The sequence below is a fragment of the Poromitra crassiceps genome (genome assembly GCF_964638095.1).
Source record: "Poromitra crassiceps genome assembly, chromosome: 14".
Lineage (NCBI taxonomy): Eukaryota > Metazoa > Chordata > Actinopteri > Beryciformes > Melamphaidae > Poromitra > Poromitra crassiceps.
In genome coordinates, this window is record NC_139633.1 from 28,893,455 (window position 1) to 28,908,454 (window position 15,000).

At 46.7% G+C, this 15,000-nt stretch overlaps 1 protein-coding gene across 1 annotated transcript in view; it reads right to left on the minus strand.

Moving 5' to 3' along the window:
• Positions 1-15,000, minus strand: part of LOC310789119 (echinoderm microtubule-associated protein-like 6) — a gene marked incomplete at both ends in the record, with an annotated part of 121,385 nt that overhangs the window by 33,565 nt on the left and 72,820 nt on the right. Inside the window, 7 exons of the mRNA XM_083650714.1 lie at positions 1,861-2,037; positions 3,407-3,495; positions 3,845-3,976; positions 6,947-7,099; positions 8,776-8,917; positions 10,539-10,666; positions 14,923-15,000. The exon at positions 14,923-15,000 is cut by the window's right edge and continues 34 nt beyond it. Of these exons, the coding sequence (XP_083506840.1) occupies positions 1,861-2,037; positions 3,407-3,495; positions 3,845-3,976; positions 6,947-7,099; positions 8,776-8,917; positions 10,539-10,666; positions 14,923-15,000 (899 nt within the window). The remainder of the gene's footprint in view (positions 1-1,860; positions 2,038-3,406; positions 3,496-3,844; positions 3,977-6,946; positions 7,100-8,775; positions 8,918-10,538; positions 10,667-14,922) is intronic.

The window sequence follows — 15,000 nt, forward strand, 5'->3', positions numbered from 1 at the left end:
AGAAAATAGTTTCAAATGTATTTATTTTTGGTGCTTTGAGCACCAGAAGCCGAGTGCCATCCAGTTCAATAGTATTGGAGAGAAGGCAGACATCTCCACGGCCGATATCTCCAAAACTCAGGCAACTAACACAAAATGATTTACACGGCACTACAGGTAAGAAGAAAAATATGTATTTTTAATGTGTAATTTTGGGGTGAACTGTCCCTTTAAGGTCTAGATCAGTCATTCTCTAATGGTGTTCATTTATTGTAAATGAAATAATGGTGAAGTTGAACAATTCATCCGTTTGCTGGGGACCCTCTGGAACCCTCCCAAGGACCCCTGGTGGTCCCCCTGGACCGCACGTTGAGAAGATACTGGACTAGATTGTGTCTTATTGATACAACTTGGAAGCGTTTACCTGTTTCACTCATTGGAACATTTATTGGGCTATTGCCAAATTTCAAATCAGCCATAAACAAAGAGCAGCAGTCATTGCTCAGCGGATTGTATTACAGTCAGAATAAATAACAATTTAGATTTGAAGGGATCTCTTGCGCTTCAGCCCCTCCACACACAGACTGCTCTCAGAGTATAGGACAATATACCGCTGCTAAACAGTTCAATAGACCACATCGCAACCACTGAACCCAAAGGACATACTGGAGCACACCATTCACTTGAGCAAATTACAGTATGAATAACGTGCAAACAACTAACATTTTGACGCACACTGCGTCTTCTTCAGAGTCGTACATCTCAAGAACATATCAAAGTGAAAGTGAAAGTGAAAGGTGTGGAAAAAGCAAGGAATGTGGTCAATCAGCAGCAAAGAAGGCTGAGCTCGACTGGAGCAGTTAAGGTTCAGTGCCTTGCTCAGGGGCACTTGGGCAGCGGTGACTTCTTCATTGTTTACTTGTTCTGCAGTTAATTCTCTAAGTCTGGAGATCAGTCTGGGGATTTGAACTATAGCAACCCTCTCGTCATAGGTTTGCTTCTCTAACCTTTAAAATGTAAGTGTCTAGTTGTTGTGTGTGTGTGTGTGTGTGTGTGTGTGTGTGTGTGTGTGTGTGTGTGTGTGTGTGCGTGCGCGCGCGCGTGTGTGTGTGTGTGTGTTAGAGATGCACGGATGAGCTTTTATGCCATCCTAGTCCGCGTGTATGCATGAACCGTCCGCCCGCCATAAATCCACGCAAATTATTTCATACTATTTATAGATCCGCGCCCCCCATGCACCCGACATTTCACAACGCTATAAAAGGAGCGAACTTACGGTTTCTGCTGCCGTTGGTGCGATCGCTGCAGTCCAAGACTCCAAAAACTTCCATGCTGTATTATGTCCAGTCCACCACTTGCCCTCATGTAGTTTACTCGGCTAACGCTATAGCTTTAAGTTTAGTTTACTTGATTGCCTCATTGTATGGGAAAATACTAACGCGTCTTCTCTTCAAACACGTCTTGAGCGGAGACTCCTTTTTGAGGGTGACATCATTGACCATATATGGACCAAAAGTGGAGCCTAGTGACCTAGCAGTAGCACATGGCTATTGTTTTGTTTACGGCCTTGGGTCCTTTGGGGGATCTACAATAGGCGACTAAGAATGTGCCTGACGAAGAATTTAGCTTAAAATACGTTCATAGACTAGAGAACGTAATTCATATTATTTTTCCTCATTAATGATACATCGTTTCAACCGCCCGCAACCCTATTAATCAGAATGTTTATTTTTATGATACGGCCCGCCCGCGGGCGGGATATCCGCTGTCAGCGCGGTTATAACTGCGGCCCGCGCATCACTAGTGTGTGTGTGTGTGTGTGTGTGTGTGTGTGTGTGTGTGTGTGTGTGTGTGTGTGTGTGCGTGTGCGTGCGTGTATACCCGGACAGGGTAGCTGAACAGCTTGAGGAAGCCGAAGTCGTCTCCGGTGGCGAGCAGCGCTCTGTCGCGGCTGAGCGAGGCGGCGTTGACCTCGGTGATGTCACTGTGCGTCGGCCAGATGCCCTCACAGCTCACACCCAACACACACGTCCAGCTGGCCCACTCCATACACTCCAGCTGCACACACACATACACACACACACACACACACACACACACACACACACACACACAAACGCACGCACACACACGCACGCACGCACGCAGGCACGCACGTAGGCACGCATGCACGCACGCACGCACACGCACACACACACACACACACACACACACACACACACACAGACAAAAACAAGTATGTACTGTACATAAACACATTAGATATACACACACACTTGATTATTCTATTTTCCGGCCGAGCAATTTGATTGGACAAGAGACATTCCATGAGTGCTGCTGACAGCTGCATTCAAAACAACTCCGAACTCAGAAGTTTTATCTCAAGATCTGACATCATTAGGCTGATGATTTTAGGGGCAAGGCCTGACCTGACCTGCTGACCTTCAGCGTTGCAGATTTTCTTAGGGCAGAAGGCCACATGCCAGGGCACAAAGGCCTTTGCTCTATTGACATCATGAAAAGCGATTGTTCTGAAATGTGTGTTAAATGAGCCAATGACACATTCTTTGCATAGAGCAGCTACATTAAACTGAGACCACTGATGCTTTTAAAGCAACTGACAGCAGGGCACTGCCAAGGGATCTCAGGGCATCACGGCCAGAGGGAGGGGCAGCGGAGGCCTCTGTGAAATTCCCACCCTGCAGTGTATGTATCATCACCCGGCTTCATACTGTAGGTGTTCTAATGTAGCCTTGATGACTGTAGCTTGATGACTGTAGCTTGATGACTGTAGCTTGATGACTGTAACTTGATGAGTGTAGCTTGATGAGTGTAGCTTGATGAGTGTAGCTTGATGACTGTAGCTTGATGACTGTAGCTTGATAAGTGTAGCTTGATGAGTGTAGCTTGATGAGTGTAGCTTGATGACTGTAGCTTGATGACTGTAGCTTGATGACTGTAGCTTGATGACTGTAGCTTGATGACTGTAGCTTGATGACTGTAGCTTGATGACTGTAGCTTGCGCTCACAGCGTTTCTCTGTGTGCACCCAAAGTAGTGACAGCGATATGGATCAAAATATGACCTTAATTATGAACAGTAAATTGTCTGTGCTAACCTCGAAGTAGCTAGCTTGCAGTCGGGAAAACATTTTATCCGTTGTTTAGCAACAGTAGCGTTAGTGCAATCATAAGGGAACTGTTGTTGGCGCACATATCGGAGAAAAATCCTGTTGAAAATTACTTTAAAAATACTATTATTACTTTAGGAATAGCTTTCTTTATGCAACTGTTAAAGATGAAGAGATACTAGGATGACGCACGCACGCACACGCACGCACACACACACACACACACACACACACACACACACACACACACACACACACACACACACACACACACACACACACACACACACACACAGACCTCAGAGTTTCGGATGGTTTGTCTCTTTCCTCTTGGGGCTTCGAAGAAAAGCTGCTCCTTCGCTCCTGAGTTAACCTGCAGCAGCTTACCTGCACACACACACACACACACACACACACACACACACACACACAGACACACACACACACACACACACACACACACACACACACACACACACACACACACACACACACACACACACAGACCTCAGAGTTTCGGATGGTTCGGATGGGAAAGAGATAGAGGGATGGAGGGAGAGAAAGAGTGAGAGAGAGGGAGAGAGAGTGAGAGAGTGAGAGAGAGAGAGAGTGAGAGAGAGTGAGAGAGTGAGAGAGAGCGAGAGAGGGAGAGAGAGAGTGAGAGAGAGAGAGAGAGAGAGAGAGGGAGAGAGAGAGTGAGAGAGAGAGAGAGAGAAAGAGAGAGAGAGAGAGCTACCTCGAGCGTCCCAGTCGATGTGTGTGATGTAGCTGGATGCTCCTCTGCAGACTCCCACTCTCTTGCTGGTCTTAACATTGTAAATGTCCACAAAGTTATCATGAGACGCCACCGCCAGGTACTTCCCTGTGTCTGGAGAGAGAGAGAGAGAGAGACAGAGAGAGAGAGACAGAGAGAGAGAGAGACAGAGAGAGAGAGAGAGAGAGTGAGAGAGAGAGAGAGAGAGAGAGACAGAGAGAGACAGAGAGAGCGAGACAGAGAGAGACAGAGACGGAGAGAGAGATAGAGAGAGAGAGAGACAGAGAGAGAGAGAGAGAGAGAGACAGAGAGAGAGAGAGAGAGAGAGAGAGAGAGAGAGGGGTAAGGGCTGGGCCTGCGCTGGGCTGGGGGCTGGATCCTCATTTCAGGCAGTCGCAGCTCTCTAACACGTGCTAATTTCAAGTGGAGGTGCCAAAAACTGCAGTTCCCCAAATGGCCACTTGAGGCTGGCTCCAAAAGCGAGTCATTCCCCCTAGACCCCCATGTTAATATAAAATGCCCATGTTGGTAAAAAAAACAAAACAGGCCTCTATAGCTAATTTCACCGTTCATAACAACTGTATGCAGGGTACATTTTTATCCAATTCACCGGGGGTGAACCTGACATCAGAGATGGTGTCTCTAACTCACCGGGGGTGAACCTGACATCAGAGATGGTGTCTCTAACTCACCAGGGGTGAACCTGACATCAGAGATGGTGTCTCTAACTCACCAGGGGTGAACCTGACGTCAGTGATGGTGTCTCTAACTCACCGGGGGTGAACCTGACATCAGAGATGGTGACTCTAACTCACCAGGGGTGAACCTGACGTCAGAGATGGTGACTCTAACTCACCAGGGGTGAACCTGACGTCAGTGATGGTGTCTCTAACTCACCGGGGGTGAACCTGACGTCAGAGATGGTGACTCTAACTCACCAGGGGTGAACCTGACATCAGAGATGGTGTCTCTAACTCACCAAGGGTGAACCTGACGTCAGAGATGGTGTCTCTAACTCACCGGGGGTGAACCTGACGTCAGAGATGGTGACTCTAACTCACCAGGGGTGAACCTGACATCAGAGATGGTGTCTCTAACTCACCAGGGGTGAACCTGACGTCAGAGATGGTGTCTCTAACTCACCGGGGGTGAACCTGACGTCAGAGATGGTGACTCTAACTCACCAGGGGTGAACCTGATGTCAGAGATGGTGTCTCTAACTCACCAGGGGTGAACCTGACGTCAGTGATGGTGTCTCTAACTCACCAGGGGTGAACCTGACATCAGAGATGGTGACTCTAACTCACCAGAGGTGAACCTGACATCAGAGATGGCGACTCTAACTCACCAGGGGTGAACCTGACATCAGAGATGGTGACTCTAACTCACCAGAGGTGAACCTGACATCAGAGATGGCGACTCTAACTCACCAGGGGTGAACCTGACATCAGAGATGGTGACTCTAACTCACCGGGGGTGAACCTGACATCAGAGATGGTGACTCTAACTGACCAGGGGTGAACCTGACGTCAGAGATGGTGACTCTAACTCACCGGGGGTGAACCTGACATCAGAGATGGTGTCTCTAACTCACCAGGGGTGAACCTGACATCAGTGATGGTGTCTCTAACTCACCAGGGGTGAACCTGACGTCAGATATGGTGACTCTAACTCACCAGGGGTGAACCTGACGTCAGAGATGGTGACTCTAACTCACCGGGGGTGAACCTGACATCAGAGATGGTGTATCTAACTCACCAGGGGTGAACCTGACATCAGTGATGGTGTCTCTAACTCACCAGGGGTGAACCTGACGTCAGATATGGTGACTCTAACTCACCAGGGGTGAACCTGACGTCAGAGATGGTGACTCTAACTCACCGGGGGTGAACCTGACATCAGAGATGGTGTCTCTAACTCACCAGGGGTGAACCTGACGTCAGAGATGGTGTCTCTAACTCACCAGGGGTGAACCTGACATCAGAGATGGTGACTCTAACTCACCAGGGGTGAACCTGACATCAGAGATGGTGACTCTAACTCACCAGGGGTGAACCTGACGTCAGAGATGGTGACTCTAACTCACCGGGGGTGAACCTGACATCAGAGATGGTGTCTCTAACTCACCAGGGGTGAACCTGACGTCAGAGATGGTGTCTCTAACTCACCAGGGGTGAACCTGACGTCAGAGATGGTGTCTCTAACTCACCAGGGGTGAACCTGACATCAGAGATGGTGTCTCTAACTCACCGGGGGTGAACCTGACGTCAGAGATGGTGACTCTAACTCACCAGGGGTGAACCTGACGTCAGAGATGGTGACTCTAACTCACCAGGGGTGAACCTGACGTCAGAGATGGTGACTCTAAAGCTGTTTTCCCACATGCGCCTTTTACCGCTAAATGACCGGAACGTCATGCCTGCGTAATGCCTTCATGTGTGAAAGTTGTTGTGCCGGTATAAGCGCGACCCCGTCGTCGTGGACATTTCACCAGTTTCGAGCCAGTCAGAAGAGCGGTATGCGCGATAAGGAACACAAATGTAGAACGGGTCCAGTCATTTGCCGCGACACCGGTCCTTCTCTCATGGGCGAGGTGTACACACGTTGCTTAACGTTCACTTCCAGCGTGCATCATCTAATCATTTGCGCACATCAAAGCAAACTACTTCCACATTTCGCTTCGTGCATTTGCTTTCTCTACATACATACAAGCGTTGGGCAGCTTGCAAGCCACTGCCATTCTCGCTGTGTCTGTCCTGTGTGGCTGCTGCGAAGTGCGGAGGACTGGCCTCTCTCGAGCAGAGAGGGGAGGGGGGAAATCGGCTGTGTTTATTATGCTGGCTTGACGCTGCTCTTAAGTCAAACGAGTGTGATTTATTGTGTGACAAGCGAACTTATTTCACCACGAGTTTTGCCGACCCCCAAAATAAGCTCCCCCCTCCCCCCGCCCCCCAACATACAGGCAATTTCGCTGCTATATTCCCACTTGCGAGCACCCAGGTGTGAAGGGAAATTCCAGGAAATGTCCGATATTGACTTACAGGTAATTTTCCGGTACGCATGTGGGAAAACGGCTTAACTCACCGGGGGTGAACCTGACATCAGAGATGGTGTCTCTGCGGTGGTGGAAGCTCAGCAGGTCCTCCAGCGTGTCGGCGTTCACCACCAGCACGCCGCCATCATTCAGCCCCACCGCCAGAGCCTTCCCATCCGGAGAGAAGGCACAGCAACGACCGCCTGCATACACACACACACACACACACACATACACACACACACACACACACACACACACACACACACACACACACACACACACACACACACACACACACACACACACACACACACATATTAACTTAGCTCACAGACTGTGCTTCTCTCGCTAGCTCTTCTAGTCAACATTAGCATGTTAGCAATCCATGGCAGCAAGGAGACAGGAAGCTGTTTTGGTTCAAAAACCTCTCTGTGTAGCTGTAGCCTAAGTCACTTTATACAGAATGTCACTGCCCAATCTGCGCATGCGTGAGCGGGTCCGCCATCTTGGACAGCTACGTACGGCAACGCCACGTGGACAAACCACATTAGAGTTGAGTTCGACACTACCGGACGAAAGCTTATGAAATCACCTTAAACTTCTGTTGTACAACATAGGCAGTTCACTTCAGCTTCACAATCACAACGCTAACGCTTTTAGCATATTGACTCTATTGAGTTGAACAGAGAGAAAATGAGCATCACGGATAGCGGAGTTAGCTAGCGTGGATATTCAATTCAATTCAATTCAAACTTTATTCAGGACACAGCTCAGGGGGGTCCATAGAACAACAAACGCCAAACACAGAATAGAAATATATAAAAAATTTAGATATATAGAGAAACAGATTATAAAGGCACGGGTATTACAGTTATTCCACCATGGTCATTTTACATACAGGCTAAAGCACCAGTGGTTCCACAGTTTGGATGAGAACCTGACAGAGCTCAGAACAGGGTTGGTTAACACTGAAATAATATTGTTTGCAGAGTCTGTTTGTTAACCTGCACATAATGTCAAACTCAACTCTGTGTTTTGTCCAAATGGTGTTGCCGTATGTAGGTGTCCAAAATGGCGGACCGACTCAGACATTTTTTTTTTTTTTTTACATTTTATTAAAGACCATGTCATACAAAAAACAGATAAAACACACGACGACACACAGACAACATCTACAGTACAAGGCTCAGGGGTACAAGCAAATAATGCTAATAAGAAGAAACAACAAGGTAGGCTACTTCATGAGGTCACAAAAGTTGTAAATAGCAGCACAGTCCGGATTGCTTTGGTATTCTTTGAGTGTTTGATGGAGTCAGTCAGTGAGATCATTTTTAAACACGGGGAAGAAGAATGGTTTAGAACCATTGAATTTACACTTGTGGATGTGGTATTTAGCAAGTAAAAACAAAAGATTAATTATATAAAACATTTCCCCTCATTCTCCATCGTGAAATCAAATACACCAAAGAAAACATCCTTAAAACAGAAAGAAAAATCTGAGATGAAATGCAGTTGGATGAACTTCAAAATCTCTGAGCAAAATGTCTCTGTATGAGAACACTTCCAAAACAGACGTGAGACATTTTCATCAGAATCTTTACAAAATGAGCACTCAGACTCAATATCTTTTGGGGACCCACTCAGACATGACGCGACGCAGATCTCAGGCAGTGACAAGCTAATCCAACAGTTTACAGAAAAATGGCCACTGCTCTGACTGTCCAGGAGCATAGATTTGACTGCATTTATTTATTTGAATGGGAGACTGATCTATCCATTCTAGTTCTGTGGTTTCTGTGGTTAAATCTCTCTCTCTTTCTCTCGCCCTCTTTCTCTCACTCGCTCACCCTCTCCCCCCCCCCCCCCCTCCCCTCACCTCTCTTCAGCTTGCGGACAGCCACCATGCGGTGATTGGCTGAAGTCTCCCACAGTCGCAGCGTTTTGTCTTCGCTGACGGTGGCGCAGACGGGGAGGAGGGGGTGGGGGGCTAGACCCCAAACCTCGCCCTCCATGTGACCCTGCACATCCACACACACACACCCGCGCACGCACGCACGCACGCACACACACACACACACGCGCACGCACGCACGCACGCACGCACGCACACACACACACACACACACACACACACACACACACACACACACACACACCTTTTCAGTGAGGGTTTGTATAGAGTGCAATTTCACAGTAAAATGAACTAATGGGAAATTTGGAGAATGCTGGCCTGTGTGTGTGTGCATGTGTGCTTTTGTGTGTGTGTGTGTGTGTGTGTGATGAGTGTGTGTGTGTGTGTGTGTGTGTGTGTGTGTGTGTGTGTGTGTGTGTGTGTGTGTGTGTGTGTGTGTGTGGCTCTCCAGCAGACTGTTCTCTTCACCATGGCAACAGGTGCCATACCAGACAGCCAAGAGATTTTGGGAGTCTCTGACACACACACACACACACACACACACACACACACACACACACACACACACACACACACACACACACACACACACACACACACACACACACACACACACACACACACACACACTTCGGTTTGAGAGAATTGAAAAAAGTCCCCTTTCTCAGTAACAGATCTCTCTCCTTCTCTCTCTCTCTCTCTCTCTCTCTCTCTCTCTCTCTCTCTCTCTCTCTCACACACACACACACTAGGGATGCACCAATACCACTTTTCTGCAGACCGAGTACTTACATTTGGGTCGTTGCCGATACCGAATAGCGATACCGAGTATTTAATTAACATTATGGGTTTTAGCCATTTTCTTTAGTTTATTTATATTTTTACAAAATTACATTTGAACACATCATCATTTTTACTGAATGGGCCTTGAAGGCACCTCAAACGTTACTCAGTCTGGAGTCTGGTCCTTAGTGGGGGAATCTATGTTTAGACGATGGGAGAAATGGGACGTTGTTTAACGTTACGTTACTATAAAGGCAGGGATTACACGGGACATGTAGCCTATTGCAACTATCTGCTAAGCCTTCGCTTGTTCCACAACAACACTGTATTGTTTGCTAGAAGAGCAGCTAATGATAACCTGTATTGAACAGAAAGTTTTGGTAGCTTGTAAGCTAACGTTAGTGCAGAGAATGAATACGTTAAGTTAAGTTATCCTTATTTATCCCCATGGGGAAATTCATCCTCTGCATTTGACCCATCCTCTACTAGGAACCTTCCTAGAACTATAGGAGCAGTGGGCAGCCGCAGTGCAGCGCCCGGGGACCAACTCCAGTTCTTTTGCCGGTACCTTGGTCAGGGGCACTGGCAGGAGTATTAACCCTAACATACATGTCTTTTAGGGTTAGAATGGGCGTGCGAGAGAGCTGTGGTACTGATGATGACTGAGCTCATAGTTATTTCTCCTCACAAAGCGCTCCAGGCAGACAGCAGCTTCCTCCATGCAGAACATGCTGCTATAGTGAACAACCAAGCTTCTCTCTAATGCATTATCAGCTGTGAGTACAGTCAATTAGGCCAGTATCGGCCCGGATACCGATACCAGTATCGTATCGGTGCATCCCTGTAACACACACGTACACACACACACACACACACACACACACACACACACACACACACACACACACACACACACGTACACACACGCACACGCACGGTCCCACCTGCACCAGCAGGGTCATGGGTCCGGTCTTGTCGATCTCCAGGACTTCTCCGTTCTTGGTTCCCACCAGGATGCGACCGTGACCCAGTGTGATGGCTCTGACGGACGGGTTGTCCTCCAGCAGCAGCCCTGATCACACACACAGGAGGGAGGGGGGGGGGGGGGGGGACTGAAGTCACATGACCTGACTCCAGTCACCTGACCTGACTCTAGTCAGTCACACATTTCAGGGCCTGAGACGTGTCTCTTTGACTTCGTATTCATGACTTGAGACTTGACTTGGATTTGAAACAGATGACGTGAAAGGACTTAATTTGTTATTACATATTAGCATTTTTCTAGATATTGATCAATTACGTTTTGTTTTTGAAACATGACTGGGTGATTTTTAGTGCCATGCTGGCAAACCTGGGAGGCCAGGCCAGACCAACACAAAAGGCAGTGTATCATTTTGGCCATGGACAGATGTGTCAGCCTGTGGCCAACAGGTGGCAGTGTTGGATAGAGCAGCAGGTAAAAACTCATCACTGATCATCTTGGAGTTTGAACTTTTTCCTGATAACTTCCCCTCCTCCCATACATCAGATCGGTAGGCTCTCATGACCACGCCCCTTTTTATTTAGTTTATTTATATTTAGGAGGAATCCCGCAATAGGAAAAGACTGTACAAGAAGCCGAAAACACTGCAAACAAACTATTTAAAGCGCTTTAAATTAATATCGACAAAGAGTTGTGTTGTTGGTTTCATTAACTCATTGGCTGCCAGCCATTTCTGGAAAACGGACGCTCCCAGTGCCAGCCCTTTCAGAGCGTTTTCAGTGATTTCTCGAGACCCACAGAATATTGTGTGATATTACTATGTAAACACCGAACACGCCCAAAGAACGATGAGACTCTCTTGTATCATTAGCAAAAAAAAGTTTATTTATATCATTTTCCGTTCTTTACTGTAGTTATTAGCAGTAGAAGATAGGTTGGTTTCACCAAAAACAGATGTTTCAAACTAGAACCTGAGATAATGAGCCTTTTGTGAAATGAAGCATTTCAAGCACATCACTGACTCTGAAGCTAATATTTTCTGATGTAGTGACACCTCAAATATCTGAAGAGTAATTTCCTTCAATAAAACAGCAAAAACAAAGGAATTTTGATGGCAAAATAATATTTTTTAGCTGCAACCAGCAGCGCTGGCCCCTGCGTGCGCAGACCCTACACCTTCTTGCTGGTCTTGATTTACTGCTGGTGGGCATCAGGTATTCTAGCTTGTGTTTGCCAATCTGTCCATCGAGCCTGCTGTCTGGGTCGGTGTTGTATGGTGCCCTGCGTGCCCCACCCCCCTCAACTGCAAACTCCTCCTCCGTGGGAGTGTCTCTGGTGGCTCTCTGCTGCACGAATTTTCTGCTGCACGTTTCAAAGTGCGCTGCACCCAGCGTCTATTTTCACAGCGCTCCGGCGTTTTTGTGCGCCGGCTCCCAGCGCTTCCAGCTGAGAATAATTTAACTTTTCAGAAAGACGCTGGTGTCGGGTGCTCCTTTTCTGGCAACTAATCATATGGAGAAACTATCGCAACAGAGACAGAAAGGCTCAATTGTGGGAGCAGATTGGCTGCTGTTCACAGCTAATGTTACAGCATGCATCGGTTTCCGTTTCCCCACGGCTTCTTCTACTCTTTTTTCTCATCTTTCTCTAATCCGGAGAGCACTGTCGCCACCTAATGGGTCCGTAAAATAGCTTATACACCTTCAAAATCCCCCATACTTTTACAGGAGATGCATCAGGCTTTGATCCACGTCCCACCGCCAAAAAACGCAATTGACGTCTTTAGACGTCAATGGCACTCTACGTTACTATTTGAATTGACGTCTTTAGACGTCAATGGCACTCAATGAGTTAACAATAAATAAAAAAACAGGATCTGCAATGTTTGTTGTTGTTGTTGTTGTTTTAACACATTCACTGCCAACAGTTTTTTCAATACTGTAGGTAGCTTCTGCCAAGGTTTTTTTTGAGGATTCTGGCTCATCTTTCAAGAGCCGAGGATTATTTTCTGCTAGGACTTTGTGAACACAAAATATCTCAAAAGAACTAATAGAATGTGTGCTTTCTCTGTCTAAAATAGTTAGTTTTTATCATGTTCTGTTATGTAGGCATTAGCAGTTGAATACAGCATGGTTTCAGCGTCTGAGAAGGAAAGCTGAGAAAAATGCATTTTTGTGAAATTCGATAGAACAGTCACTTTAACTATTTATTTTTGGCATCAGTGAGACATCAGACATCTAAACAATATAGTTCTGAACAGTAATTTCCTCCATAACAGCACCCCCACCCCCCTCTCCTTCAAACTCCTCCCTCCGTGGGTGTGTCTCTGGTGGCTTTGCAGCGTTTGTCACAGGCGAGTCTCTGCCTGTCTGTGCTGCCTGGTTGCTGGCGGCCGCTCGTCGGGCGAGTCTGGATGGGGCTCGTTCGTTTCTGGGTTTTCGGTTGTGAGCTCAGCTGGGATGAAGCTGCGTGCGATTCTGGGCTTTCTGCTGGTGTTTCAAAGTGTGTTGCACCCAGAATCTATTTTTGGAATGCCCCACCGCCAGCTCCCAGCGCGAAAGCGAAAGCGTTTTCGCCAATCCATTTTCATGAGAATGGCTTCCTCACGCTGCTGTTTTTGCTTGGCTTTCTCTAGTCTGGAGAGCACTGTCGCCACTTAGTGGGTCGGTAAAATAGGTTATACACATTCAATAGCTCCCATATTTTTATAGGAGATGTAAAAGGGTTTGATCCACGTCCCACCGTCAAATTTTTTTTTTTTTTTTTGACGAGTTAACTCGTCGACGGCAGTCAACCGTTGGATTTTTTTTGACGAGTTAACTCGTCGATGGCAGTGAACGTGTTAATAGACTAGGGGTGACACCGTCAATGTGGATATCGATGCATGTAACCTGGTGGAAACTCCTCAGTGGGCTGGATACCGCGGTCATATAAGGCGAGTAGTAACTAACTAGCGTCATAATATTAGCTTGCTTCAAAGCATCTTCCCCCTCCCCCAACAGTCAAAAGCCTCTTGCTATTTTGCTAAAACTTCCCAAGAGATCAGCTAAACGTTAGCTTGCACCATTCTCTTATGTGCGGACGCAGCCACACCAAACTCCATTCGGAAATCTGGCAACTAAATGTAGCCTTGCTTATTGGAAAATCGTTATACTCTCCATTTCAACATACATATTATCTCCCAAGAAGTACTTTGTTGATGTAAAATCTCATGTCTCATGTTCGCTCTGCTGCTAAACTACCGCCCTCCACTGTGCATTTGAATGTGTCAACCACCGGCGAAACATTTAAATATATTTGGAATGTGTGCTTCTTATTGGAGTATGCGTAGGCCGAATTAGAGACAGGCTTACCAAAGTATTCATAAAACATCTGTAAGTTTCCATAAAAAGTCTCAACTTGTACGTTTAAACCGTAAGTTGCTGACTTCAAACGGAGCTCGTGTCTGTAAGAGACTGACGGGCGGACAGCGGGCTCTGTAACAGAAGAGACATGAGTCACATGGTTGAAGATGGATCAAATTACTATTTTCGATGTATCTTGCACATTCTGTGGCCAGCCGAGTTCTATTAAATTGTCAGGTCCAAAAATCCAATTTTGTTTAAATTTCATTTAAACAAAATTGGATTTGTTTTAATCGAGTGACTTGAGTTTCCCCCCTAAAAGGGGCAGGAGCAGGAGGACTGCTGCCTAACATTCTGTTTGCCACAGTGTGTCGTGAATGAGCTGCGTGATGTTGTTAAATTGACCAGACTTCTTCCTGTGCATTGTAATGGTTGTGGTCTACTCAAATCAACTTGTTTTTAGGGTTATACGCTTTAACAGCACAGACCTAAACCTGTCCCAATGATCAGCTGTACTGATTTTGGCACCATTGGATTCCTTGCCCACCAAAATGTAGATTTAGCCACTGGAATCAAGATCCTGGGTCATCTAGAAGTAAGATATTGGGGATTTTTTTTTTTTAAAGGTCGCCATTTTAAAACACCCAATATGGCCACCATATCGGCTTCTGTGAAAATGGAATCATGCATTTTCTGAATCGTTATTCTATGAAGTTTTCAAAGATGTATAGTTTTCCTAATGTCCAAAAAAACCTGAATGAACTCATACTGTAGGTCTGGACATAGTGAACTGAACTAGTATACTACTTGAAGTTACGCTTCCAATTTTCTGTGTGGTGTGTGTCTGTGTGTGTGTGTGTGTGTGTGTGGTGTGTGTGTGGTGTGTGTGTGTGTGTGTGTGTGTGTGTGTGTCTGTGTGTGGGTGTGTGTGTGTGTGTGTGTCTGTGTGTGGGTGTGTGTGTGTGTGTGGGGCGTGTGTGTGTGTATGTGGTGTGTGTGTACCTTTAGATCCAGCAGACAGAGCAGCTCTCTTGATAGCGTAGGTCTTGAGGCAGCGCTCGAACGCATCGTCCCACAACT